Raw genomic sequence first — 27,493 nt, 5'->3', positions numbered from 1 at the left:
GGCCACAGCAGGGGGGGCTGATAAAGTAACCCCTGCATGTAATCTGAGATTTATGAGACTGATTTTGAATTTGGTAATATTTGTCTTGTGAGTCATATCATTCGTATCGAAATGGCTGTCAAACATGTTGTGAAGACAATTGATACTGTGGGAGTCATGAAATATTTATGGAGCCACCTCTTGAAATTTGCTAAATTATTAAATGTATTACATTTTTGTGTGTGCAGAAAACATAATAATATTGCAAACATGTAGCCCTAGGATGGGGTTAAGTGTTAGGCCTGTGTAAAGTGGCCTATGTGAAAAACTTGTGAATAGTGCAGGATGGCACATCTGAACTGTCCAGCAAGCTTGTCAAACTGGGGAATACCATGGTGCTCTGGGAAAAAGTATTCTGAAAGTATAATTTAAGGACTCTCCTGTAGATATACTGTGGTAAACAATATAGTTGAAGTGGTCAGAATATTATTTTTTTGTGGAGTTCTTTTATCCTGCTGTGGGGTTGTCATGGGTTATCAATACCTAGTCACTGCATGGTTCATCTCAACAGGAAAATTAAATTAGACTATTTCTGACATTTCCTTTCCCCTCGTTTCCAGGATACCTGTGAAAGATCTTGCTTCCCACCCAAATGTCAAGGTCACAGTGACCGGGGCGGGCGGAGGCAGAGCCCGTTGCCCCGGCCCGTTGCTCAGCTGCAGAGCAGCCCCTGTCAGGGAGCACATCCTCCCATTCCAGTCCTCTGGGTGGCACCTTGAGCCATGGAGCACTCACGGGAGAAAGAGAGTGAGAGACCTGCACGCAGCAACAAGGCAGGTCAGGGGCGCAGCGGGCACTCGCGCCCCTCGGGATCAGGCTCCTCCGGAGTGCTCATGGTGGGGCCCAACTTCCGTGTGGGCAAGAAGATCGGCTGTGGTAACTTTGGAGAGCTGAAGTTAGGTAAGAACAGCCTAACCCTTTAAATAATATATTTGGGGTGTTCGAAAAAGACAATGCAGTATACTGGATGTGTGAACATTTGTTTAAAGCTGAAAATATTGGGCCTTGACTGTGTTCTACTCCTCTTAGAAATGTGAAACCTTGTTCACTGATATTCCTAGTTCCCTCTCCACCCTCACTATCAAATTGTACATGGGGCTTAACTGTGTACACTGTTAATCTTATCATATCTCAACATGATGAATCAAATTGGATGCAATGACTGCATCATGAGTTCAGGCCCCAGCTAATCTGCCATGGCTGTAGACACCTGAATGGACACCCAGATTACATTGGCAGCAAATATGTATTTCATTATGGATAATAACTTAGAGCTGAATGTCTATCCCCTGCACCTCCATCTAAGATATCTGGGTTGTCTAATAACTATCTTCTCCAGGTAGGACAGTGAGGAGCATTAAGTCATATGAAATGACTGAGCTATAGCCAGAAAGCTCAGGCTTTACTGTTTGTACTGAAATGTCTCTGTCCTGAAACTGGTTGAGATACTAAGATTTGCCTTCCCTCTGCTCTGCTGCCACCCACATGGAAAATAGTCCGGGAGGGGGTGGGTGAGAGAATAGCTTTTCTCTGGTATCCTCCATGCATGCACTGCTGAAGTTCGGAGGCCTATTGTTTGCCTATGGCATTGTCACTCAGCATGAGTGTGGCTGGGTTCCATAGGCTCAGAGACTCACTTTTGAGGGATTTAATAAAGGCCTGAACTCTCCTGACATTTAAAAAGCCTACAGGTTGTAAGACATCTTAACATTTTATGTAAATACTTAATGACTTAGGAGGGAGTTGTTATTCAGTCCTGTGTTGTCTTTTGACGTAATTGAATCAAATTTTTACTTTGTTATAGAAATGGGCGATATGGACAAAAATCCATATTGTGATACATTTCCTTATGTTATAATGATAAATAGAATGTTAAGTTTCTAACCTTAATGTGCACCAGTTCTTTTTTTAATTTTATGATCCTTTAAACTACTACTACTAGTTGTAGTTGGTTGTAGCCATCAATTGTCCCATTAACAATCACCGATATTAGCGAACTAATTTCAAACTTTGCATTTCACTAGTGTAGGCCACTTAATGAACAATATCAGCTAAACAAGTTCAGCTAGCTGAACAATATCAGCTAATTTCCTGCGATAAGTGATCGGTATGGTCTGTGTCGATACATTTTATCGTCCTAATTCTACTTTGTTAATCAAGGGACCTCACAACAAATTGCTGGAATTTCAACATTGAACTATCTCTATGTTCAAGCAGAGGATTGTGTTTGTTTTGAATAGAACATGTCACAAGGTGTCTTCATTGAGCCGGTGCTAACCATAAAATAAGCCTCCATGATGTGTACACTAAACCTTCGACCTTTTTAGTCAGGAATCTCAAAATATTAGTGGTCGATTTCAAAATGCAAAATGTAACTATGTAGTATTTTAAGTAAACTACTTGAATCCTACAATTATCAATGTTGTCCCACTGTCCTATGTATTACCCCACACATACAAATATAATTTCACTGCTCTGCGCAGGATTATTGCATCCAAACACAAGCCTTGTTGTTCTCACTTTCCTACCTAGTGTCACACTGTTGGCGTCAGCACTTTCATTCTCAGCTTGCCCCGCAAACGTGCTGAGTTTCACATGCCTGCAAGGGGATTTATGCCGCACTTCTCTCAGATGACACGTTTTGTATTGCAATATCACTTACAGCAGGGGTCGGCAAAAGGCAGCCCAGGGAAAAAATTGTGGGCCCCCAAAGTAAAAGAGTTAAATTAATAGGAGGGATTAATTTTTGGGGGTCAAGTTCCTGGTGATTTGTCTTTTATCTAAAATGAGTTTCATTCAGGAAATCTGTTCACCAAGTATTCCCACGAATGAGACATACAATGCCTTAAAGTGTGCACCCCTTTACTTTTTAGTTGTTAGTCTGAATTTTAAAAGTATTTTTGTCACTGGCCTACACACAATACCCCATAATGTTAGTGGAATTGTTTTTATTATTAATTAACAAAGAAAAGCTGAAATGTCTTGTCAAGTATTCAACCTCTTTGTTATGGCAAGCCTAAATAAATTCAAGATTAAACATTTGCATAACAATTCACTTAAATTGCATAGACTCTGTATGCAATAATAGTGTTGAATGTGGCTTTTGAATGACATTGAATATCCCTTTGAGCATGGTGAAGTTATTAATTACACTTTGGATGGTGTGTCAATACACCCAGTCACTACAAAGATACAGGTGTCCTTCCCAGCTCAGTTGCAGGAGAGGAGGGAAACTGCTCGGATTTTCCCATGAGGCCAGTGGTAACTTTTAAACAGAGATTAATGGCTGTGATGGGAGAGCTGAGGATGGCTCAACATTGTAGTTACTCCACAATACTAACCTAATTGACAGATTTAAAAGGAAGCCTGTACAGAATAAAAATATTCTAAAATATGCATCATGTTTGCAGTAAGGTATTGAAGTAAAACTGCAAAAAATGTGGCAAAGAAATTAACTTTATGTTCAGAATGCAAAGTATTATGTTTGGGGCAAATCCAATACAACACATACCACACTCCATATTTTCAAGCATAGTGGTGGCTGCATCATGTTATGGTTATACTTGTGATCATTAAGGATGGGAGTTTTTCAGGATAAAAATAAATGGAATGGAGCTAAGCACAGGCAAAATGCTTTGTCAGACACTGGGAGATGAATTCAACTTTCAGCAGGACAATAACCTAAAACACAAGGCCAAATCTACACTGGAGTTGCTTTCCAAGAAGATGGTGAAATGTTCCTGATTGACTGAGTTAGTTTTGACTTAAAGCTACTTGAAAATCTGTGGCAAGATCTGAAAATAGTTGTCTATGATCAACAACCAATTTGACAAGGCTTGAATCATTTAGAAAATGATAATCGGGAAATGTCTCACAGTCCAGGTGTCCAAGGCTCTGAGAGTAACCCAGAAAGACTCACAGCTGTAATTGCTGCAAAAGGTGATTCTACAATTATTGACTGTGTGAACACCTATGTAAATTAGATTTCTGCATTTCAATATCAGTAAATGTGCAAACTTGTCATTGTGATATTTAGTCAATTTTGAATTCAGGCTGTAACACAACAGTGTGGAATAAGTCAGGGGGGTGTGAGTATTTAAGGCATTGTATGTGATCGTGTCTCAATGTAATTAGGGTATACAATTACGATTTTGATATCTAAATCTATTTCTGGGCTTAGTTGTGGTCCAATTTACAGTGTGAAAATTGTTATTGTGTTCCTGCACCCCGACCATCCTCTCCGCCAAAATTCGGCCCGCGGCTGAGTATTGTTGTTTTCCCCTGACTTAGGAGAGAATGTATGCCTTGCTCACTCTATTACCATCAGAGACGGATCATTCGAGGAAAATGGAGGAAAAAATTACTTTGGCTTTGTTCATTAATTTGAAGTTGGTAGTTTTATGCAGGACATGCACCCAGTGATAGGCTACACGTGATGGGGTTCACAAACCGCAATACATGGCATTGCACAATAGGCATATGCAGATGCCTAATGGTGCATTAGTGGCCCCTGGTAAAAAAAAAATTCAACTGTCCAATTCGAATGTTGTACGTCTCTGACTTTCCAGATGCTTTGTTCAGTCATCACTGTTATTTGTGAAGCATGTGTCTTTGAGACCTATGGGAGTTTAAATGGTTCCTTAAGACTCCTAAAATATTCCTTGGTGGCTGCACTGGATGTGCCATCTCGTCTCTTTGAAATAAGTTGTTTACCCAAACTTTTTTTTGTTATCCAGGTAAAAATCTCTACACCAATGAATATGTTGCAATAAAATTGGTAAGTATAGAGCCTTTATTAGGGTTGGGCGGTATTCTGATTTTAATATTGTCCTTCTCTCACCATGGGATTTAGTACACAAGGGGGCTCCAAAAACACAAGAAAGCCTATTGGGCATCTCTTACCAGAATGCTAACAAAATAAGCACAAGTAATAGCCCATTTCCACATAGGCTGCTAGCTAAATATGCTAAAGAGCGCAAACACAAATAAGTGAATTGCAAAGACAGGCAATCCAGCTCCATAAAGTTATAGATGTGTAGGTAATAGCTACCGAATGTCTTTTTTGTTGAATTTGGACATTTGCAAGGCGATTTCAACGAGAGACATTGTGCAAATGAACAAAGTTTCTATGCATGCTTGTCTGAAGGAAGAACAATACTGCCTCTGGAGCAGCATGTCTACATGCTGTGTCGGAAGTCTGCAGAGTAATGGGCCTGCCTCCCCTGCTCGGAGAAGAGGGGGAGGAGCAGACGGGCCAAGAACGGACTGGAGAAAAAAACACAAGGAAATCAAGATAACAGTGGCAGCTGTACAAATAACTTATCCAAAGGGCTTTGACTTTTCAAACATGGTAGAAAGCTAACACAATATGATGCCCCGTCACCTTATTAATAAAGTCACTTACTAAGATAACATGACCCCTGAGTTGAACTTGCTAACGCAGAGTTCTGTGTTTTTCATGCAGGAAAAATATATCAAATGCATAACAAATACCTTTCTGCATTTTGTAAGCATAGATCTAAAATACTACTTGTTGTAATTTCTGCTCGGCATCCGACTAATTTTGTGCTTCAGTTGCGCTTCTATACTCTGAGAATTCACAAAATGGGCATTCTATTAGCAGACAGTGCTCTGACTGGTGGGTAGCTACTGTTTTCCAGTACTTTTCTCGTATTCTTCTTTGGTAAAATGCAAGATGAGCTGATTTTAAATAAATAAAACATTAGGAAATGTAGCTGGCTACATTCTTTCTATGATAGGCCTTAACATTAGAAATATGATGGCCATGCATCGTTTTTGCAAAAATTACCTTGCATTTTCTTTGTAATTACTTGTGGCTGCCATTTCAAATAGCGTTGCACTTCTGTAGTCATCTGATGAAAATAAAGCTGTTTTCTGCTGAATGAGTTGCACTAATGTATCTTCTGTGAAGGAAAACTGTAGTTGCATGATCCTGATCACTCTATTGAAGAAGAAAAAAACGGACTTTCAATAAAAAACACGACCCCTGTCAGTACACTGCTGGACCTGCTCCCGCGTTCTCCCATTGTGCTATTGACAAACAAACGTGACTGGCTCAGCTGTTCTGGGGAGCTACTTAATTTATTTTATTTAACCGTTATTTAGCTGGGCAAGTCGGTTAAGAACAAATTCTTATTTTACAATTTTAAATTATTTAAAAAAACATTTATTTGCTTTATCTTGGTCAGGTCGCAGTTGTAAATGAGAACTTGTTCTCAACTGGGCCTACCTGGTGAAATAAAAATGAATGTACATTTAAATATTTTTTTTACGATGACTGCTTACCCCGGCCAAACCCTCCCTTAACCGGGACAACGCAGGGCCAATTTAGCGCCGCCCTATACTTAAGCTTCATAATGTGACTTGTGAAATGAAGAATGCAATCTGCTTCATCTGCTAATGCATTGCACAAGTTGACTGCAGGTATTTACTTAAAGAGATGTACTGGGGGGAAAAAAAACAAGTCCGTATGGAAACCGTATGGAAAAACCATCCCGTTGCTATTTTCAAATACCCCGGTATACCACCCAAGCCTTATTTCTGATTATTTCCCTCATGAGATTATCCTCTTTCTAAAGTGAATTGACCCAATGAGCAGCTATCAAAATCATGATATATTTTATTTAAAAAATATTTATTTGAATAGTCAATTACATGCTAATTAATGAATTTCTGAACCTTAATTTGAAAGTAGTTTGTTTGAATGATAATTAATTTAATTTTCATATTTATTGTAGGTGTAATTCATATTGTGTAGTGAATGAAAAGCCCACCTTCAAATGAAGTGTTTCCTTTTTGTATTATTCTTCCAGGAACCAATCAAATCAAGGGCACCACAGCTGCATTTGGAGTACCGGTTTTACAAAACATTAGGCAGCACAGGTAAGACCTCCACTCTTCTATCTCCATCCTCTTACTCTTTTCCGTCTCATTGATAACTCCTACTGACTTGAGGTCACCTCAGATTGGTTAGGTTCTGTATGAAGACTGCCCGTTCTTAAAGGGTAGGTAGCATAGACACAAATCCATATGTTACATTAATATACTCATCAGAAGTCCCAATGCAAAGTTACACCTTCTATTTTTTTTAGTTATTACATGCAATCGATCAGAATGCCGAAGTCATGCCAGAAATTATATTTGCGAGCTGTGATGCAATTTGAGAGTACTGGTAAAGCCAGCCTATTCCCTAAATTGTAAACGCCAACAGAAATAACTTCAAATGTGTAACTTCAAATAAACAATCATTTGCCGTCATGACTACTGGTTTCAATTTAATTTTCAGCCAACTTGCAAGCAAATACTTTACAAATATTGTTACAAATCAGCTTACCGTGTTGCTAGCCATCTATCCTGCTAACATTAGCCCTACTAGCCTGCTAACGTTAGCCCTAGCAGCCTTCTTGCGTTACATTAGCACTGCATGAGTCAGCCATTTGCTATCAACACCTAGCTTACAGCTACATTAAAGTAAGCCGACGCTTTGGAAATGCATAACGCCATCTAACCAGTTATCAAATAATGTTACAGATATATGCAGTTCTTTTGGCTAGCCAGCAAAATTGAATTATTTTAGCCTGCTATCCAGCATACCCAGCTAACTTGTCTAGCTAGCCAACCACCACAGTCGACATAGCTCAGTAATGAGCCAGAGAACAACGCAAACTACTCTAGCACAGGCAGGAACCCACGGAACACAGCAAAAAAAGTTAATTGAGGCAAGACTTGACAGTTGCATTAGCTACCAAGGAAAGAGGCCCTACAGAGGGAGATGCCGTTTCACCGACCGAGGGAGAGACCGCTAATCCAATATAGTGAGGCAATAGTCCAAGAGACGGCAAAGGGGAAGAGTAAACAACGACAATTGAAGGAAGACTCCAGGCAGATGGTAATGATCACAACAGCACAGTCGGTCAGCTACTGTAGCATACTAGTACTAAGCCCAAGGTTGAAAAACTCAGGTAGCCTACTTCACGGAGATCACGCGGCCCCCACATGTGGGGTATCTGATTGCTTGTTTAGATCGCACCTCTTCGTGATTGGTGGATTGTAGCTCACCAATGCCAACACACACTGAATGGCTAGTGGCTAACGTTAACCAGCTCGAGCTAGCTAACGCAGAGTAGATTTTCCATATGACATTGCGAAATATTGCATTGTGGTTAGTTTAAATAAAATCAAATGCATTTGTATAGCCCTTCGTACATCAGCTGATATCTCAAAGTGCTGTACAGAAACCCAGCCTAAAACCCCAAACAGCAAGCAATGCAGTTGTAGAAGCACGGTGGCTAGGAAAAACTCCCTAGAAAGGCCAAAACCTAGGAAGAAACCTAGCGAGGAACCAGGCATTTTTAAAAAATCTTTATTTAACCAGGTAGGCTAGTTGAGAACAAGTTCTCATTTGCAACTGCGACCTGGCCAAGATGAAGCATAGCAGTGTGAACAGACAACACAGAGTTACACATGGAGTAAACAATTAACAAGTCAATAACACAGTAGAAAAGAGTCTATATACATTGTGTGCAAAAGGCATGAGGTAGGCGAATAATTACAATATTGCAGATTAACACTGAAGTGATAAATGATCATGTACAGGTAGAGATATTGGTGTGCAAAAGAGCAGAAAAGTAAATAAATATAAACAGTATGGGGATGAGGTAGGTAAAATTGGGTGGGCTATTTACCGATAGACTATGTACAGCTGCAGCGATCGGTTAGCTGCTCAGATAGCAGATGTTTGAAGTTGGTGAGGGATATACAATTCGTTCCAGTCACAGGCAGCAGAGAACTGGAACGGAAGGCGGCCAAATGAGGTGTTGGCTTTAGGGATGATCAGTGAGATACACCTGCTGGAGCGCGTGCTACGGGTTGGTGTTGCCATCGTGACCAGTGAACTGAGATAAGGCAGAGCTTTACCTAGCATGGCTTGTAGATGACCTGGAGCCAGTGGGTCTGGCGACGAATATGTAGCGAGGGCCAGCCGACTAGAGCATATAGGTTGCAGTGGTGGGTGGTATAAGGTGCTTTAGTAACAAAACGGATGGCACTGATAAACTGCATCCAGTTTGCTGAGTAGAGCATTGGAAGCTATTTTGTAGATGACATCGCCGAAGTCGAGGATCGGTAGGATAGTCAGTTTTACTAGGGTAAGTTTGGCGGCATGAGTGAAGGAGGCTTTGTTGAATAGAAAGCCGATTTGATTTTTGATTGGAGATGTTTGATATCTGTCTGGAAGGAGAGTTTACAGTCTAGCCAGACTCCTAGGTACTTATAGATGTCCACATATTCTGGGTCGGAACCATCCAGGGTGGTGATGCTAGTCGGGCGTGCGGGTGCAGGCAGCGAACGGCAGCGAACGGTTGAAAAGCATGCATTTGGTTTTACTAGCGTTTAAGAGCAGTTGGAGGCCACGGAAGGAGTGTTGTATGGCATTGAAGCTCGTTTGGAGGTTAGATAGCACAGTGTCCAAAGAAGGGCCAGATGTATACAGTATGGTGTGATTTGCGTAGAGGTGGATCAGGGAATCGCCCGCAGCAAGAGCAACATCATTGATATATATACAGAAAAAAGAGTCGACCCGAGAATTTAACCCTGTGGCACCCCCATAGACTGCCAGAGGACTGGACAGCATGCCCTCCGATTTGACACACTGAACTCTGTCTGCAAAGTAGTTGGTGAACCAGGCAAGGCAGTCATCAGAAAAAAACGAATATGGTGATTAACAGAGTCGAAAGCCTTGGCCAGGTCGACGAAGACGGCTGCACAGTACTGTCTTTTATCGATGGCGGCTATGATATCTTTTAGTACCTTGAGCGTGGCTGAGGTGCACCCGTGACCTACTCGGAAACCAGATTGCACAGCGGAGAAGGTACGGTGGGATTCGAGATGGTCAGTGACCTGTTTGTTGACTTGGCTTTCGAAGACCTTAGATGGGCAGGGCAGGATGGATATAGGTCTGTAACAGTTTGGGTCCAGGGTGTCTCCCCCTTTTGAAGAGGGATAACTGCGGCAGATTTCCAATCCTTGGGGATCTCAGACCATATGAGAGGTTGAACAGGTGGGTAATAGGGGTTGCGACAATGGCGGCGGATAGTTTCAGAAATAGAGGGTCCAGATTGTCAAGCCCAGCTGATTTGTATGGGTCCAGGTTTTGCAGCTCTTTCAGAACATCTGCTATCTGGATTTGGGTAAAGGAGAACCTGGAGAGGCTTGGGAGAGTAGCTGCGGGGGGGCGGAGCTGTTGGCCGAGGTTGGAGTAGCCAGGCGGAAGGCATGGCCAGCTGTTGAGAAATGCTTGTTGAAGTTTTCGATAATCATGGATTTGTCGGTGGTGACCGTGTTACCTCGCCTCAGCACAGTGGGCAGCTGGGAGGAGGTGCTTTTGTTCTCCATGGACTTCAGTGTCCCAGAACTTTTTGGAGTTAGAGCTACAGGATGCAAATTTCTGCCTGAAGAAGCTGGCCTTTGCTTTCCTGACTGCGTGTATTGGTTCCTGACTTCCCTGAACAGTTGCATATCGCAGGGACTATTCGATGCTATTGCAGTCCGCCACAGGATGTTTTTGTGCTGGTCGAGGGCAGTCAGGTCTGGAGTGAACCAAGTGCTATATCTGTTCTTTGTTCTGCATTTTTTGAACTGAGCATGCTTATCTAAAATGGTGAGGAATTACTTTTAAAGAATGAACAGGCATCCTCAACTGACGGGATGAGGTCAATATCATTCCAGGATACCCGGGCCAGGTCGATTAGAAAGGCCTGCTCACAGAAGTGTTTTAGGGAGCGTTTGACAGTGATGAGGGGTGGTCGTTTGACTGCGGATCTGTAGCGGATACAGGCAATGAGGCAGTGATCGCTGAGATCCTGGTTGAAGACAGCGGAGGTGTATTTGGAGGGCCAGTTGCTCAGGTTGACGTCTGAGGGTGCCCTTGTTTACAGATTTAGGGTTGTACCTGGTGGGTTCCTTGATGATTTGTGTGAGATTCAGGGCATCTAGCTTAGATTGTAGGACTGCCGGGGATGTTAAGCATATCCCAGTTTAGGTCACCTAACAGAACAAACTCTGAAGCTAGATGGGGGACAATCAATTCACAAATGGTGTCCAGGGCACAGCTGGGAGCTGAGGGGAGTCTGTAGCAGGCGGCAACAGTGAGAGACTTATTTCTGGAGAGTAATTTTTAAAATGAGTAGTTCGAACTGTTTGAGTATGGACCTGGAAAGTATGACATTACTTTGCAGGCTATCTCTGCAGTAGACTGCAACTCCTCCCCCTTTGACAGTTCTATCTTGACGGAAAATGTTATAGTTGGGTATGGAAATTTCAGAATTTTTGGTGGCCTTCCTGAGCCAGGATTCAGACACGGCAAGGATTAGCAGAGTGTGCTAAAGCAGTGAGTAAAACAAACTTAGGGAGGAGGCTTCTGATGTTGACATGCATGAAACCAAGGCTTTTTCGATCACAGAAGTCAACAAATGAGGGTGCCTGGGGACATGCAGGGCCTGGGTTTACCTCCACATCACCCGCGGAACATAGGAGGAGTAGTATGAGGGTGCGGCTAAAGGCTATCAAAACTATGAGGGGTGGCCAGTCCGCTTCTGGCTGTGCCGGGTGGAGATTGTAACAGAACATGGCCAAGATGTTCAAATGTTCATAAATGACCAGCATGGTCAAATAATAATAATCACAGGCAGAACAGTTGAAACTGGAGCAGCAGCACGGCCAGGTGGACTGGCGACAGCAAGGAGTCATCATGCCAGGTAGTCCTGAGGCATGGTCCTAGGGCTCAGATCCTCCGAGAGAGAAAGAAAGAGGGAATTAGAGGGTTAGAGGCAGAGAATCCCAGTGGAAAGAGGGGAACCGGCCAGGCAGAGACAGCAAGGGCGGTTCGTTGCTCCAGAGCCTTTCCGTTCACCTTCACACTCCTGGGCCAGACTACACTCGATCATATGACCCATTGAAGAGATGAATCTTCAGTAAAGACTTAAAGGTTGAGCCCGAGTTTGCGTCTCTCACATGGGTAGGCAGACCATTCCATAAAAATGGAGCTCTATAGGAGAAAGCCCTGCCTCCAGCTGTTTGCTTAGAAATTCTAGGCACAATTAGGAGGCCTGCGTACCTGCAGGTATCTATGGCAGGACCAAATCCGAGAGAGCGGTAGGAGCAAGCCCATGTAATGCTTTGTAGGTTAGCGGTTAAACCTTGAAATCAGCCCTTGCCTTGACAGGAAGCCAGTGTAGGGAGGCTAGCACTGGAGTAATATGATCAAATTTGTTGGTTCTATTAAGGATTCTAGCAGCCGTATTCAGCACTGAAGTTTATTTAGTGCTTTATCCAGGTAGTCGGAAAGTAGAGCATTGCAGTAGTCTAACCTAGAAGTAACAAAAGCATGGATTAATTTTTCTGCATCATTTTTGGATAGAAAGTTTCTGATTTTTGCAATGTTACGTAGATGGAAAAAAGCTGTCCTTGAAACAATCTTGATATGTTCGTCAAAAGAGATCAGGGTCCAGAGTAACGCAGAGGTCCTTCAGTTTTATTTGAGACGACTGTACAACCATTAATATTAATTGTCAGATTCAACAGAAGATCTCTTTGTTTCTTGGGACCTAGAACAAGCATCTCTGTTTTTTCCGAGTTTAAAAGTAGAACGTTTGCTGCCATCCACTTCCTTATGTCTGAAACTCATGCTTCCAGCAAGGGCAATTTTGGGGCTTCACCATGTTTCATTGAAATGTACAGCTGTGTGTCATGCGCATAGCAGTGAAAGTTAACATTGTTTTCGAATGACATCCCCAAGAGGTAAAATATATAGTGAAAACAACAGTGGTCCTAAAACGGATCCTTGAGGAACACCAAAATTTACAGTTGATTTGTCAGAGGACAAACCATCCACCGAGACAAACTGATATCTTTCCGACAGATAAGATCTAAACTAGGCCAGAACTTGTCCGTGTAGACCAATTTGCGTTTCCAATCTCTCCAAAAGAATGTGGTGATCGATGGTATCAAAAGCAGCACTAAGGTCTAGGAGCACGAGGACAGATGCAAAGCCTCGGTCTGATGCCATTTTAAAGGTAATTTACCACCTTAACAAGTGCACTCTCAGTGCTATGATGGCGTCTAAAACCAGACTGAAGCATTTCGTATACAATGTTTGTCTTCCGGAAGGCAACAGCCTTTTCTAAATTTTTGAGAGGAATGGGAGATTCGATATAGGTCGATGTTTAAAAAAATATTTTCTGGGTCAAGGTTTGGCTTTTTCAAGAGGCTTTATTACTGCCACTTTTATTGAGTTTGGTACACATCCGGTGGATAGAGAGCCGTTTATTATGTTCAACATAGGAGGGCCAAGCACAGGAAGCAGCACTTTCAGTAGTTTAGTTGGAATGGGGTCCAGTATGCAGCTTGAAGGTTTAGAGGCATGATTATTTTCATCATTGTGTCAAGAGATATATAGTACTAAAACACTTGAGTGGCTCTCTTGGTCCTAGGTCCTGGCAGAGTTGTGCAGACTCAGGACAACTGAGCTTTGAAGGAATACGCAGATTTAAAGAGGAGTCTGTAATTTACTTTCTTAATAATCATGATCTTTTCCTCAAATAAGTTCATGAATTTATTACTGCTGAAGTGAAAGCCATTCTCTCTTGGGTATTGCCGCTTTTTAGTTAGCTTTGCGACAGTATCAAAAAGGAATTTCGGATTGTTCTTATTTTCTTAAATTAAGTTGGAAAAATAGGATGATCGAGCAGCAGTAAGGGTTCTTCGATACTGCACGGTACTGTCTTTCCAAGCTAGTCGGAAGACTTCCAGTTTGGTGTGGCGCCATTTACGTTTCAATTTTCTGGAAGCTTGCTTCAGAGCTCGGGTATTTTCTGTATACCAGGTGTCGTGGAAATGACCTGTATTACCAAATCATGAGAGCAAACCACACACAGGTCAGAGTTATCATAAAGTCCATCTTTAATTATATGAGCTTCACCATAGCCCTGTGACTCTCAGATCAATTCAGTGTCTATAAATTCATTCTGAGAGTACTTACAAAACAGTTCTTAGTATAATTTATAGCCAAGACACACCCATCAAAACTCACATGATGAATAACAGCTCTTAGGAACATTACACAAAGGAATATTTACTTGAAAAAGGAGTATCCCATAGCCAGACAGCATTAGCTATACATTTTTGTTCAGTTTGCTCTCTTAGACGAGGTTCTACTTCTCGTTCTTGGTACAACAGTACCAAAACATTACCTCATCCAATGGCATATATCAATTGTCAATTCTAGATACACTCATCAAAAATACAACCCCTTCTGGACAAGATCACGGAGAGGAGTGACTGGTACACAGACATTGTGGAGCCAACTAACTGTTTCCCCATTAATCACACCATCCCTTCACATGGTTTAGGAATAGTTACAGACACATTCACAGATAAGACAAACCTGACCTCTCCCCTCTCTGGGCCCCAAGTAACTTTTTCCCACATAAGCATACTTAGGTAACACAGGGAGCAAGTTTCTTATGAGAAATGTTTTTAGGGGTGCAACTGCATCTAGGGTATTGCGCAAGGTTAAATTTACTTCCTCAGTTGGGTGGTTCACTGATTTTTGTCATCTGGCGTCCTTGGGTAGACAGAGGGAGTCTGGAAGGACATCAAGGAATCTTTGTTGTCTGTGAATTTATAGCACAACTTTTGATGCTCCTTGGTTGGGGTCTGAGCAGATTATTTGTTGCAATTGCAAACCTAATAAAATGGTGGTCCGATAGTCCAGGATTATGAGGAAAAACATTCAAATCCACAACATTTATTCCATGGGACAAAACTAGGTCCAGAGTATGACTGACAGTGAGTAGGTCCAGAGACATGTTGGACAAAACCCACTGAGTCAATGATGGATCCAAAATCCTTTTGGAGTGAGTCTGTAGACTTTACCATGTGAATATTAAAGTCACCAAAAATTAGAATATCTGCTATGACTACAAGGTCCGATAGGAATTCCGGGAACTCTATGAGGAATGCTGTATATGGCCCATGAGGCCTGTAGCTATAAAAAAGTGATTGAGTAGGCTGCATAGATTTCATAGCTAGAAGCTCAAAAGACCAAAACTTATTTTTTAAATTTCATTTATTGAAATTTGCTATAGTAAATGTTAGCAACACCTCCGCCTTTGCGGGATGCACGGGGGATATGGTCACTAGTGTAACCAGGAGGTGAGGCCTCATTTAACACAGTAAATTAATTGGGCTTAAACCATGTTTCAGTCAGGCTAATCACATCCAGATTATGATCAGTGATTATTGACTATAATTGCCTTTTGAAGTAAGGGATCTAACATTAAGTAGCCCTATTTTGAGATGTGAGGTATCATGATCTCTTTCAATAATGACAGGAATGGAGGTCTTTATCCTTGTGAGATTACTAAGGGGAACACTGCCATGTTTAGTTTTACCCAACCTAGATTGAGGCACAGACACAGTGTCAAAGGGGATAGCTGAGCTGACTACACTGACTGCTCGTGGCAGACTACACTAAGCTGGCAGGTTGGCTAACAGCCTGCTGCCTGTCCTGCACCCTATTTCATTGTGGAGCTAGAGGATTTAGAGCCCTGTCTATGTTGGTAGATAAGATGAGAGCACCCCTCCAGCTAGGATGGAGTCCGTCACTCCTCAGCAGGTCAGGCTTGGTCCTGTTTGTGGTTGAGTCCCAGAAAGAGGGCCAATTACCTACAAATCTTTTGGGAGGGGAAGAAAACCGCTTTCAACCAGCGATTGAGTTGTGAGACTCTGCTGTAGAGCTCATCACTCCTCCCTAACTGGGAGGGGGCCATCGACAATTACGCGATGCCGACATAGCTTCAGCATGTAAATCAGCTAGAAAGATATGTTGCACTTGGTGACCTTTGACTGGAGTCGCCAATGACTAGGGTTTTCAATTTGTCAGAGCTAATGGTGGGAAGCTTTGGCGTCTCAGACCCCGTAACGGGAGGAGTAGAGACGAGAAGGCTCGGCCTCTGACCGTTGCTTAATGGGGGGCAGTTGAAAGTTTCTGTCGGCTGAATGAGCGACACCGGTTGAGCATTCCTACACCATTTTCCTCCAGAAACCATGAGTAAGTTGTCTGGCTGCGGGGACCGTGCGAGGGGATTTATACTAACGTTACTATCTGTACTTACTGGTGGCAGACGCTGTTTCATCCTTTCCTACACTGAAATTACCCTTGCCTAATGATTGCGTCTGAGGCTGGGCATGCAGCACTGCTATCCTCGCCGGAAGACTATCGTTCTCCTGTATATTATGAGTACAGCGACTGCAATTAGAAGGCATCATGTGACCCACATCCAGATAAAGCGTCCGGAATGAAAAAGTTGAAAGAAAAAAGGTTGAGTGAGGGGAAAAACCAAAAATATAAACGGTAATTAAAAAGTAAAAACCGTAAAGTTGTTAAGTAGCAAAGTAAGGTTGGCAACAAAACGCACAGCAACACGTAAACAAGTTTAGAGGGTATTTGGAAATAAGTTAAATATGTAAAACCCCCAAAACACAACTTTGTAGTCATAGTTGTAGTAACAATCTGGTTACCTAAATTACTAAGTATTTTACTACACTGTGTTAATTTGGTGTGTAAAAACTAATGATTCCAACCCTTTAATTGTCACATGAAAGAATTACCAAGCTCTTCTGTTTTGGAAATTTCACCGGGCCTCAGTGTCTGACAGGTTGAAGGCACTCAATAGTAATCAATTGCACTGGGTGTATGTTAGGGCTGCACAATTAATCAAATTCACATCGAAATCTCAATATTGACGTGCAATATCCATTTTGCAAGAATTTCATATTGCATTAAATAGTTTTGAAACGCCACAGTCGCATGTGTAACGTCCGATTTGAAAATATACTCTTTTTTTTTTCTCCTCTTGCAACTGCTTCCCACATAGAGCAAGCCTTGCCCCTCACTCAACCAGAAAAGTTCCCCCTCCTTGCTGTTAGATCCACTTTAAAGTAGAAGTAAAAAAAAAAAAATGTACAACCAAATCAAACGTTTTGATGTAAATTGAACGTTATCAATGGGTCCAGACACCTTTTTGTTTTTATACACATGTTTTTGAGAAATTTACCCCAAACAGGAAATCACTTCCTCATCCTTGTTGTGTAGTATGGAGGCCCCGAAAAAACATTAACAAAGGCTTCAAAAACACCCAAATACGTCCTTTTGGTAATAGTGATGCAGATCTTTAGATGTTGTACACATTAAATTGTCATTCCAAACTTTATCCCCAACATTATATTCCATTTTCCTGTGACTCAAGCTATACTTCTTCGTCCGTTCTACAGGTAACTGCCAAAATAAAGGAAACACTTGAGTAAATGAGGATATGTAGATTTAAGAAAAACTTTGTATCCCTCATTTACTCAAGGGTTTCCTTTATTTATATATTTAAAATCTATATATATGAGATTTTAAATCGCAGTTAGATTTTTTTTTTTTTAAATAATATTGTGCAGCCCTAGTGTGTGTGAGTGCTGTCCTCTTTCAAGTTACTCACACATACTACCTGAATCTCAAGACATTAGATTGCTCCACAATATTTAGGCTTTCAAGGCTTTGGTAATGTTTTGCAGGTGTAAAGTATTGCTTGTGAATGAGCTTGATCTTTCTCTCTCATACACACATACATTAGTCTCTCCCTCACACAGACACCTCAGTCAATTTGCTACACACTTGTGTCGCTCGACTCGTCTTTGAGTCTCGGGCTCAGATGCAGAAAGTAGCACTGGTCCTGTGGTGTTGATGAGACACCTGCAGAACCTCTGCGGGAGGCGACATGTTGCCATGACGTCTCACTGAATACACTGCTGAGACTGCTTTCGCTTCCCTTTAACAGTAAGTGCTATTTTACAAACCACACAAAATGTTTTTATTAAAGTCTGACATAATTATATGGCTGTAGTTTTATGTGTTTTTAAAATATTTTTATAAGTCTGGTGATGGTGATCACTTTTTCAGAATATTATTCCAGTTCTATATAGGATGACTGCTTTCTGTTTGACCCCCCCTACCCCATTCGCTGAAAACAGAGGGCATGTTGACGTCTAAACTGGTTATATTGTACCAATTCATGGAAACAAAAGTTTTTTTTTCTCTTTAATCCAAGATTAGTGGTTAGGCATTCCGCTTAGCCGTGTGGTTAGTTTTAAAATCTGATTTCATGACTTTGGCTGTGCCAGCTAGTGGTCTGCAGACCTGCCTTCAGAACAAGATTCATGACTAAAAACGATAACCTGCTACAGGAAATGCAGTCTGGTGTGACACAGCTTCCCATGCAAGCCATTGAAAGAAGCAGTGTTTACACATATTGTTACTGTAAGCACTGGGGGAAAGCAGATTTAGATCTCGAATATAAGGTCTTGCACAAGTGGGTTGAGGTAATTTCCTCTTGGGTAGTGTTGGCTAAGCAAGTGTCATATCAATGAACTGATAAATTCATCAATGGGAACATCAGTGACATTTGTAATACAGAGTCAGCTAAACAGTCGGGGAGAATTGAAAATTCCTATGCCAAAACTCTGGTATTGTTCATCCTATAACTTTTTCTCCATCTTTATAAATGGTGAGCCAACATGTTTTCAGCACTTATTTCCTTGACTGATTTTTCTCATCGCTTTCTGTTCTCCCTCTGCAGCAGGCATGGTGAGCAATATGTTTGGAACATTGAATTGCAATACTTTGAGAATCGAAATACATATCGTATCGACACAAGTATTGTGATAGCATGTTGTGCGGTCCTTGGCATTTACATTTACATTTAAGTCATTTAGCAGACGCTCTTATCCAGAGCGACTTACAAATTGGTGCATTCACCTTATGACATCCAGTGGAACAGTCACTTTACAATAGTGCATCTAAATCTTAAAGGGGGGGGGGGGGTGAGAAGGATTACTTATCCTATCCTAGGTATTCCTTAAAGAGGTGGGGTTTCAGGTGTCTCCGGAAGGTGGAGATCGACTCCGCTGTCCTGGCGTCGTGAGGGAGTTTGTTCCACCATTGGGGGGGCCAGAGCAGCTAACAGTTTTGACTGGGCTGAGCGGGAACTGTACTTCCTCAGTGGTAGGGAGGCGAGCAGGCCAGAGGTGGATGAACGCAGTGCCCTTGTTTGGGTGTAGGGTGCCTGATCAGAGCCTGGAGGTACTGAGGTGCCGTTCCCCTCACAGCTCCGTAGGCAAGCACCATGGTCTTGTAGCGGATGCAAGCTTCAACTGGAAGCCAGTGGAGAGAGCGGAGGAGCGAGGTGACGTGCGAGAACTTGGGAAGGTTGAACACCAGACGGGCTGCGGCGTTCTGGATGAGTTGTAGGGGTTTAATGGCACAGGCAGGGAGCCCAGCCAACAGCGAGTTGCAGTAATCCAGACGGGAGATGACAAGTGCCTGGATTAGGACCTGCGCCGCTTCCTGTGTGAGGCCTCCGTGATACAGAGAAGAGCAGTCTCAGTTGAATGACTAGTCTTGAAACCTGACTGATTTGGATCAAGAAGGTCATTCAGAGAGAGATAGCGGGAGAGCTGGCCAAGGACGGCACGTTCAAGAGTTTTGGAGAGAAAAGAAAGAAGGGATACTGGTCTGTAGTTGTTGACATCGGAGGGATCGAGTGTAGGTTTTTTCAGAAGGGGTGCAACTCTCGCTCTCTTGAAGACGGAAGGGACGTAGCCAGCGGTCAGGGATGAGTTGATGAGCGAGGTGAGGTAAGGGAGAAGGTCTCCGGAAATGTTCTGGAGAAGAGAGGAGGGGATAGGGTCAAGCGGGCAGGTTGTTGGGCGGCCGGCCGTCACAAGACGCAAGATTTCATCTGGAGAGAGAGGGGAGAAAGAGGTCAGAGCACAGGGTAGGGCAGTGTGAGCAGAACCAGCGGTGTCGTTTGACTTAGCAAACGAGGATCGGATGTCGTCGACCTTCTTTTCAAAATGGTTGACGAAGTCATCTGCAGAGAGGGAGGAGGGGGGGGATTCAGGAGGGAGGAGAAGGTGGCAAAGAGCTTCCTAGGGTTAGAGGCAGATGCTTGGAATTTAGAGTGGTAGAAAGTGGCTTTAGCAGCAGAGACAGAGGAGGAAAATGTAGAGAGGGAGTGAAAGGATGCCAGGTCCGCGGGGAGGCGAGTTTTCCTCCATTTCTGCTCGGCTGCCCGGAGCCCTGTTCTGTGAGCTCGCAATGAGTCGTCGAGCCACGGAGCGGGAGGGGAGGACCGAGCCGGCCTGGAGGATAGGGGACATAGAGAGTCAAAGGATGCAGAAAGGGAGGAGAGGAGGGTTGAGGCAGAATCAGGAGATAGGTTGGACAAGGTTTGAGCAGAGGGAAGAGATGATAGGATGGAAGAGGAGAGAGTAGCGGGGGAGAGAGAGCGAAGGTTGGGACGGCGCGATACCATCAGAGTAGGGGCAGTGTGGGAGGTGTTGGATGATGGTCGGAGACTTGGAGGGGAGTTGCAATGAGGTTAGTGGAAGAACAGCATCTAGTAAAGATGAGGTCGAGCGTATTGCCTGCCTTGTGAGTAGGGGGAGAAGGTGAGAGGGTGAGGTCAAAAGAGGAGAGGAGTGGGAAGGAGGCAGAGAGGAATGAGTCAAAGGTAGACGTGGGGAGGTTAAAGTCGCCCAGAACTGTGAGAGGTGAGCCGTCCTCAGGAAAGGAGCTTATCAAGGCATCAAGCTCATTGATGAACTCTCCGAGGGAACCTGGAGGGCGATAAATGATAAGGATGTTAAGCTTGAAAGGGCTGGTAACTGTGACAGCATGGAATTCAAAGGAGGCGATAGACAGATGGGTAAGGGGAGAAAGAGAGAATGACCACTTGGGAGAGATGAGGATCCCGGTGCCACCACCCCGCTGACCAGACGCTCTCGGGGTGTGCGAGAACACGTGGGCGGACGAAGAGAGAGCAGTAGGAGTAGCAGTGTTGTCTGTGGTGATCCATGTTTCCGTCAGTGCCAAGAAGTCGAGGGACTGGAGGGAGGCATAGGCTGAGATGAACTCTGCCTTGTTGGCCGCAGATCGGCAGTTCCAGAGGCTACCGGAGACCTGGAACTCCACGTGGGTCGTGCGCGCTGGGACCACCAGATTAGGGTGGCCGCGGCCACGCGGTGTGGAGCGTTTGTATGGTCTGTGCAGAGAGGAGAGAACAGGGATAGACAGACACATAGTTGACAGGCTACAGAAGAGGCTACGCTAATGCAAAGGAGATTGGAATGACAAGTGGACTACACGTCTCGAATGTTCAGAAAGTTAAGCTTACGTAGCAAGAATCTTATTGACTAAAATGATTAAAATGATACAGTACTGCTGAAGTAGTCTAGCTGGCAGTGGCTGCGTTGTTGACACTACACTAATCAAGTCGTTCCGTTGAGTGTAATAGTTTCTACAGTGCAGCTATTCGGGGGCTAGCTGGCTATTGGCAATTGCCAGCCCTGGTTCGCACTGGGTTTTTTAATAGTCCCTACTACTGCCTACAATAGCATACACTTCAAACACAGTGCCTACATACAGATAACACTGCCTCTACTTTCTTTACTCAATGGTAAAGGTTTTGCCTGTGAGGGTATTGTGTTGCTGTAAAAGCTAGTCTGCAACCCATTCTGCCACACAATGTGATTTTTATTTAATTTTTTTGCCACATACTCCATTGATTTCCCCGCCGTATCCCACTGCATCTGAAGTGAAAGTTGCATAACATGTCACTTGTGACTCATCTCCCGGCTTTGATCAGTAGCTTCGCCCGAGAGATCCTCACAGCTCCAGTGGAAGTTTTCACGGCAGTGTTTTCCTCTCTGCTGTGCGGCATTATAAATCACAGATTTTCCCCATCAAAGCCTAAATCACAGTAAAGCCTTTGCTTTTGAAAGCAATTTTGGAGTGAATAATACATGTTTGAGATATTGGTAGAAAGCTTGTGACCTAAAAGTCCCACGGAGTGTTTTATAGGGCTGTGACGATACCAGTATTGCAATGTCAACAAAACAAAGGAGATGATCGTGGACTTCAGGAAACAGCAGGATAGGGAGCACCCCCAAAACCACATTGATGGGACAGTGGTGGAGAAGGTGGAAAGTTTTTAAGTTCCTCTGCGTACACATCAAGGACAAACTGGAATGGTCCACCCACACAGACAGTGTCGCGAAGAAGGCGCAATAGCGCCTCTTCATTCTCAGGAGGCTGAAGAAATTTGGCTTGTCTCCAAAATCACACTCAAACTTTTACAGATGCACAATCAAGAGCATCCTGTCGGGCTGTATCACCGCCTGGCATGGCAACCGCTCTGCCCACAACCGTAAGGCTCTCCAGAGGGTAATGAGGTCTGCACAACGCATCAACGGGGGCAAACTACCTGCCTTCCAGGACACCTACACCACCCGATGTCACAGGAAGGCCAAAAAGATAATCAAGGACAACAATCACCCGAGCCACTGCCTGTTCACCCCGCTATCATCCAGAAGGCGAGGTCAGTACAGGTGCATCAAAGCAGGGACCGAGAGTCTGAAAAACAGCTTCTCTCAAGTAGAGGTCGACCGATTATGATTTTAACGCTGATACCAATTACTGTAGTACCAAAAAAAGCCGATACCGATTTTGTTTTTGTTTTTTTGTAATGAAAATGACAACTACTGAATGAACACTAATTTTTTACTTAATATAAAACAAAAATAAAAATCAATTTAGCCTCAAATAAATAATGAAACATGTTAATTTTGGTTTAAATAATGCAAAAACAAAGTGTTGGAGAAGAAAGTAATATGTGCCATGTAAAAAAAGCTAACGTTTAAGTTCCTTGCTCAGAACATATGAAAGTTGATGGTTCCTTTTAACATGAGTCTTCAATATTCCCAGGTAATCAGTTGTAGGTAATGTAGTATTTATAGGACTCTTTTTCTCTATACCATTTGTATTTCATATACCTTTGACTATTGGATGTTCTTATAGGCACATTCGTATTGCCAGTGTAACTTCCGTCCCTCTCCTCGCCTCTACCTAGGCTCGAACCAGGAACACATCGACAACAGCCACCCTCGAAGCATCGTTATCCATCGCTCCACAAAAGCCGCGGCCCTTGGAGAGCAAGGGGAACACCTACTTCAAGGTCTCAGAGCAAGTGACGTCACCGATTGAAATGCTATTAGCGCGCACCCCGCTAGCTAGCTTGCCATTTCACATCGGTTACACCATCCTAATCTCGGGAGTTGATGGGCTTGAAGTCCGCTCGACCCTATCCCCTCCTCTCTTCTCCAGACCATTTCCGGAGACCTTCTCCCTTACCTCACCTCGCTCATCAACTTATCCCTGACCGCTGGCTACGTCCCTTCCGTCTTCAAGAGAGCGAGAGTTGCACCCCTTCTGAAAAAACCTACACTCGATCCCTCCGATGTTAACAACTACAGACCAGTATCCCTTTCTTTTCTCTCCAAAACTCTTGAACGTGCCGTCCTTGGTCAGCTCTCCCGCTATCTCTCTCAGAATGACCTTCTTGATCCAAATCAGTCAGGTTTCAAGACTAGTCATTCAACTGAGACTGCTCTTCTCTGTATCACGGAGGCGCTCCGCACCGCTTAAGCTAACTCTCTCTCCTCTGCTCTCATCCTTCTAGACCTATCGGCTGCCTTCGATACTGTGAACCATCAGATCCTCCTCTCCACCCTCTCCGAGTTGGGCATCTCCGGCGCGGTCGCTCCTACCAGGTGGCGTGGCGAGAATCTGTCTCCTCACCACGCGCTCTCACCACTGGTGTCCCCCAGGGCTCTGTTCTAGGCCCTCTCCTATTCTCGCTATACACCAAGTCACTTGGCTCTGTCATAACCTCACATGGTCTCTCCTATCATTGCTATGCAGACGACACACAATTAATCTTCTCCTTTCCCCCTTCTGATGACCAGGTGGTGAATCGCATCTCTGCATGTCTGGCAGACATATCAGTGTGGATGACGGATCACCACCTCAAGCTGAACTTCGGCAAGACGGAGCTGCTCTTCCTCCCGGGGAAGGACTGCCCGTTCCATGATCTCGCCATCACGGTTGACAACTCCATTGTGTCCTCCCAGAGCGCTAAGAACCTTGGCGTGATCCTGGACAACTCCCTGTCGTTCTCAACTAACATCAAGGCGGTGGCCCGTTCCTGTAGGTTCATGCTCTACAACATCCGCAGAGTACGACCCTGCCTCACACAGGAAGCGGCGCAGGTCCTAATCCAGGCACTTGTCATCTCCCGTCTGGATTACTGCAACTCTCTGTTGGCTGGGCTCCCTACCTGTGCCATTAAACCCCTACAACTCATCCAGAACGCCGCAGCCCGTCTAGTGTTCAACCTTCCCAAGTTCTCTCACGTCACCCCGCTCCTCCGCTCTCTCCACTGGCTTCCAGTTGAAGCTTGCATCCGCTACAAGACCATGGTGCTTGCCTACGGAGCTGTGAGGGGAACGGCACCTCAGTACCTCCAGGCTCTGATCAGGCCCTACACCCAAATAAGGGCACTGCGTTCATCCACCTCTGGCCTGCTCGCCTCCCTACCACTGAGGAAGTACAGTTCCCGCTCAGCCCAGTCAAAACTGTTCGCTGCTCTGGCTCCCCAATTGTGGAACAAACTCCCTCACGACGCCAGGACAGCGGAGTCAATCACCACCTTCCGGAGACACCTGAAACCCCACCTCTTTAAGGAATACTTAGGATAGGATAAAGTAATCCTTCTCACCCCCCCCCCCTTAAAATATTTAGATGCACTATTGTAAAGTGGCTGTTCCACTGGATGTCATAAGGTGAATGCACCAATTTGTAAGTCGCTCTGGATAAGAGCGTCTGCTAAATGACTTAAATGTAAATGTTAAATGTAATAAACCGCTCAATGCATGAAGCACAGCGAAGAGCTGCTGGCAAACGCAGTAAAGTGCTGTTTGAATGAATGCTTATGAGCCTGCTGCTGCCGACCATCGCTCAGTCGGACTGCTCTATCAAATCTTAGACTTAATCCGGAAACTATCATTTCGAAAACAAAACATTTGATTCTTTCAGTGAAATACGTAACGGTTCCATATCTTATAACGGGTAGCATCCCTAAGTTTAAATATTGCTGTTACATTGTACAACCTTCAATGTTATGTCATAATAATGTACAATTCTGGCAAATTAATTACGGTCTTTGTTAGGAATAAATGGACTTCACACAGTTCGCAACGAGCCAGGTGGCCCAAACTGCTGCAAATACCCTGACTGCTTGCACGGAACGCAAGAGAAGTGACACAATTTCCCTAGTTATAACAGATTAATGTTAGCAGGCAATTTTAACTAAATATGCACGTTTAAAGATATATACTTGTGTGTTGATTTTAAAGAAAAGCATTGATGTTTATGGTTAGGTACACATTAGTGCAACGACAGTGCTTTTTTTCAAAATGCGCTTGTTAAATCACCCGTTTGGCGAAGTAGGCTGTGATTCGATGAGAAATTAACAGGCACCACATCGATTATATTCAACGCAGGACACGCTAGATAAACTAGTAATATCATCAACCATGTGTAGTTAACTAGTGATTATGTTAAGATTGTTTTTTCATATGATAAGTTTAATGCTAGCTAGCAACTTCCCTTGGCTTTTTGCTGCACTCGCGTAACAGGTAGTCAGCCTGCCACGCAGTCTCCTCGTGGAGTGCAATGTAAGGCATGTGGTTAGTGCGTTGGACTAGTAAACGGAAGGTTGCAAAAACTAAAAATGTCATTCTGCCCCTGAACGAGGCAGTTAACCCACCGTTCCTAGGCTGTCATTGAACATAATGTGTTCTTAACTGACATGCCTAGTTACATTTTTTAAAATCGGTGTCCTAAAATACGGATTGTTATGAACTTGAAATCGGCCCTAATTAATCGGCCATTCCGATTAATCGGTCGACCTCTAATCTCAAGGCCATCAGACTGTTAAACAGCCATCACTAACATTGAGTGGCTGCTGTCAACATACTGACTCAAATCTCTAGCCACTTTAATAATAAATTTGTTGTCACTTTAAACAATGCCACTTTATAAAATGTTTAGATATACTACATTACTCTTCTCATATGCATATACTGTACTCTATACCATCTACTGCATCATGCCAATGCCGGCCATCGCTCATCCATATATTTATATATTCATATTCATTCCTTTACACTTGTGTGTGTATAAGGTAGTTGTTGTGAAATTGTTAGATATTACCTCACGGTTGGAACTAGAAGCACAAGCATTTCGCTACTCACATTAACATCTGCTAACCATGTATATATGACCAATAAAATTTGATTTGATTTTAATTATGGCAAAAGTACAACTCGAAGCAGACAACTCTTAGGTCTTTTAATCATATATATATATTTATTATAATCATATATGTTTATTATATTATGTTTCATATATTCAACTTCTTAGAACCAGAGGCAACATCCTGGTGCTTTGTCACCCAGGAAAGGTAGAGGAGAAATTATAGAATCAAATGCTCACTGTGGTAAACAAACTTATGTCGCTGTAATGGGGGGGTGGGAAATGGTTAGTTATATATTGTGATTAGTGATGCACCGATATGACATTTTTGGCTGATACTGATATCCAATATTTTCCTTGCCCCCAAAAGTATTTAATTTTAGCGGCCTTTTAAGCGTTCTAGTACTGTTAAATCGTTAACACAAACATGGACGAAGCGGTCTAAGGCACTGCATCTCAGTGTTAGTGGAGTCACTACAATCCCTGGTTCAAGTCCAGGCTGTATCACTTCCGGCCGTGATTGGGAGTCCCATAGGGCGGCGTACAATTGGCCCAGTGCTGTCCAGGTATGGCCGGAGTAGGCAGTCTTTGTAAAAAAATAAAATAAAAAAAGGTTGCTGGGGACGCCGATCCTTAAGATTAACTGACTTGCCTAGTTAAATGAAAGTTACACATACCACACTGACTAAAACGTTATTTTTTGGGGCATTTATGTATGTCCCCATTACCAGTAAAACATAATAAAAAAAACATTTCTTTCATTTATTTGCTGTGCTGTTTCGTTGATCAGTAGTTTCATTCTCAACCAGGATTTCTATGGAAAGCCGTTTAGGTCTTTGGGTGTCAAATAAGCTTGTTCACCAATCAGGACCTGCATATGACTGCAGTTCATGAAATCATTGAACACGTTCATACATCTTCTACGTAGTTTTTACACATTGATTACACTCACACGTATTTCGTTTTTGTCACAACGATTCATCGATACGTATGCTATGATGCTGGTGAAGTTGTCTTGCGCACCTACTATGCTGGTCGTTAAAAAAAGCTAGCTAGCTCATGGATGCAAACTGTTTTAGTAGCTGTAGCTAGCTAACTATATAGCTAGGTGTCATCTAAAATAACCCTAATTTTAAGACTTCTTATTTGATTAATGGTGGTCGGACCATCATGTAA

General features: G+C 43.3%; 1 protein-coding gene across 4 annotated transcripts in view; it reads left to right on the top strand.

Moving 5' to 3' along the window:
• LOC124035451 (casein kinase I-like) overlaps positions 1-27,493 on the top strand; it is a 65,407-nt gene that overhangs the window by 6,840 nt on the left and 31,074 nt on the right. For all 4 annotated transcript variants that reach the window (XM_046348925.1, XM_046348912.1, XM_046348919.1 and 1 more), the window contains exons 2-4: positions 600-939; positions 4,776-4,816; positions 6,873-6,942. In XM_046348925.1, coding sequence (XP_046204881.1) covers positions 762-939; positions 4,776-4,816; positions 6,873-6,942 — 289 coding nt within the window. In that variant the 5' untranslated portion in view covers positions 600-761. The remainder of the gene's footprint in view (positions 1-599; positions 940-4,775; positions 4,817-6,872; positions 6,943-27,493) is intronic.

The sequence above is a fragment of the Oncorhynchus gorbuscha genome, linkage group LG01, assembly GCF_021184085.1.
Source record: "Oncorhynchus gorbuscha isolate QuinsamMale2020 ecotype Even-year linkage group LG01, OgorEven_v1.0, whole genome shotgun sequence".
NCBI classification, from domain to species: Eukaryota; Metazoa; Chordata; class Actinopteri; order Salmoniformes; family Salmonidae; genus Oncorhynchus; species Oncorhynchus gorbuscha.
This window is presented reverse-complemented; position numbering and strand designations above follow the sequence as displayed.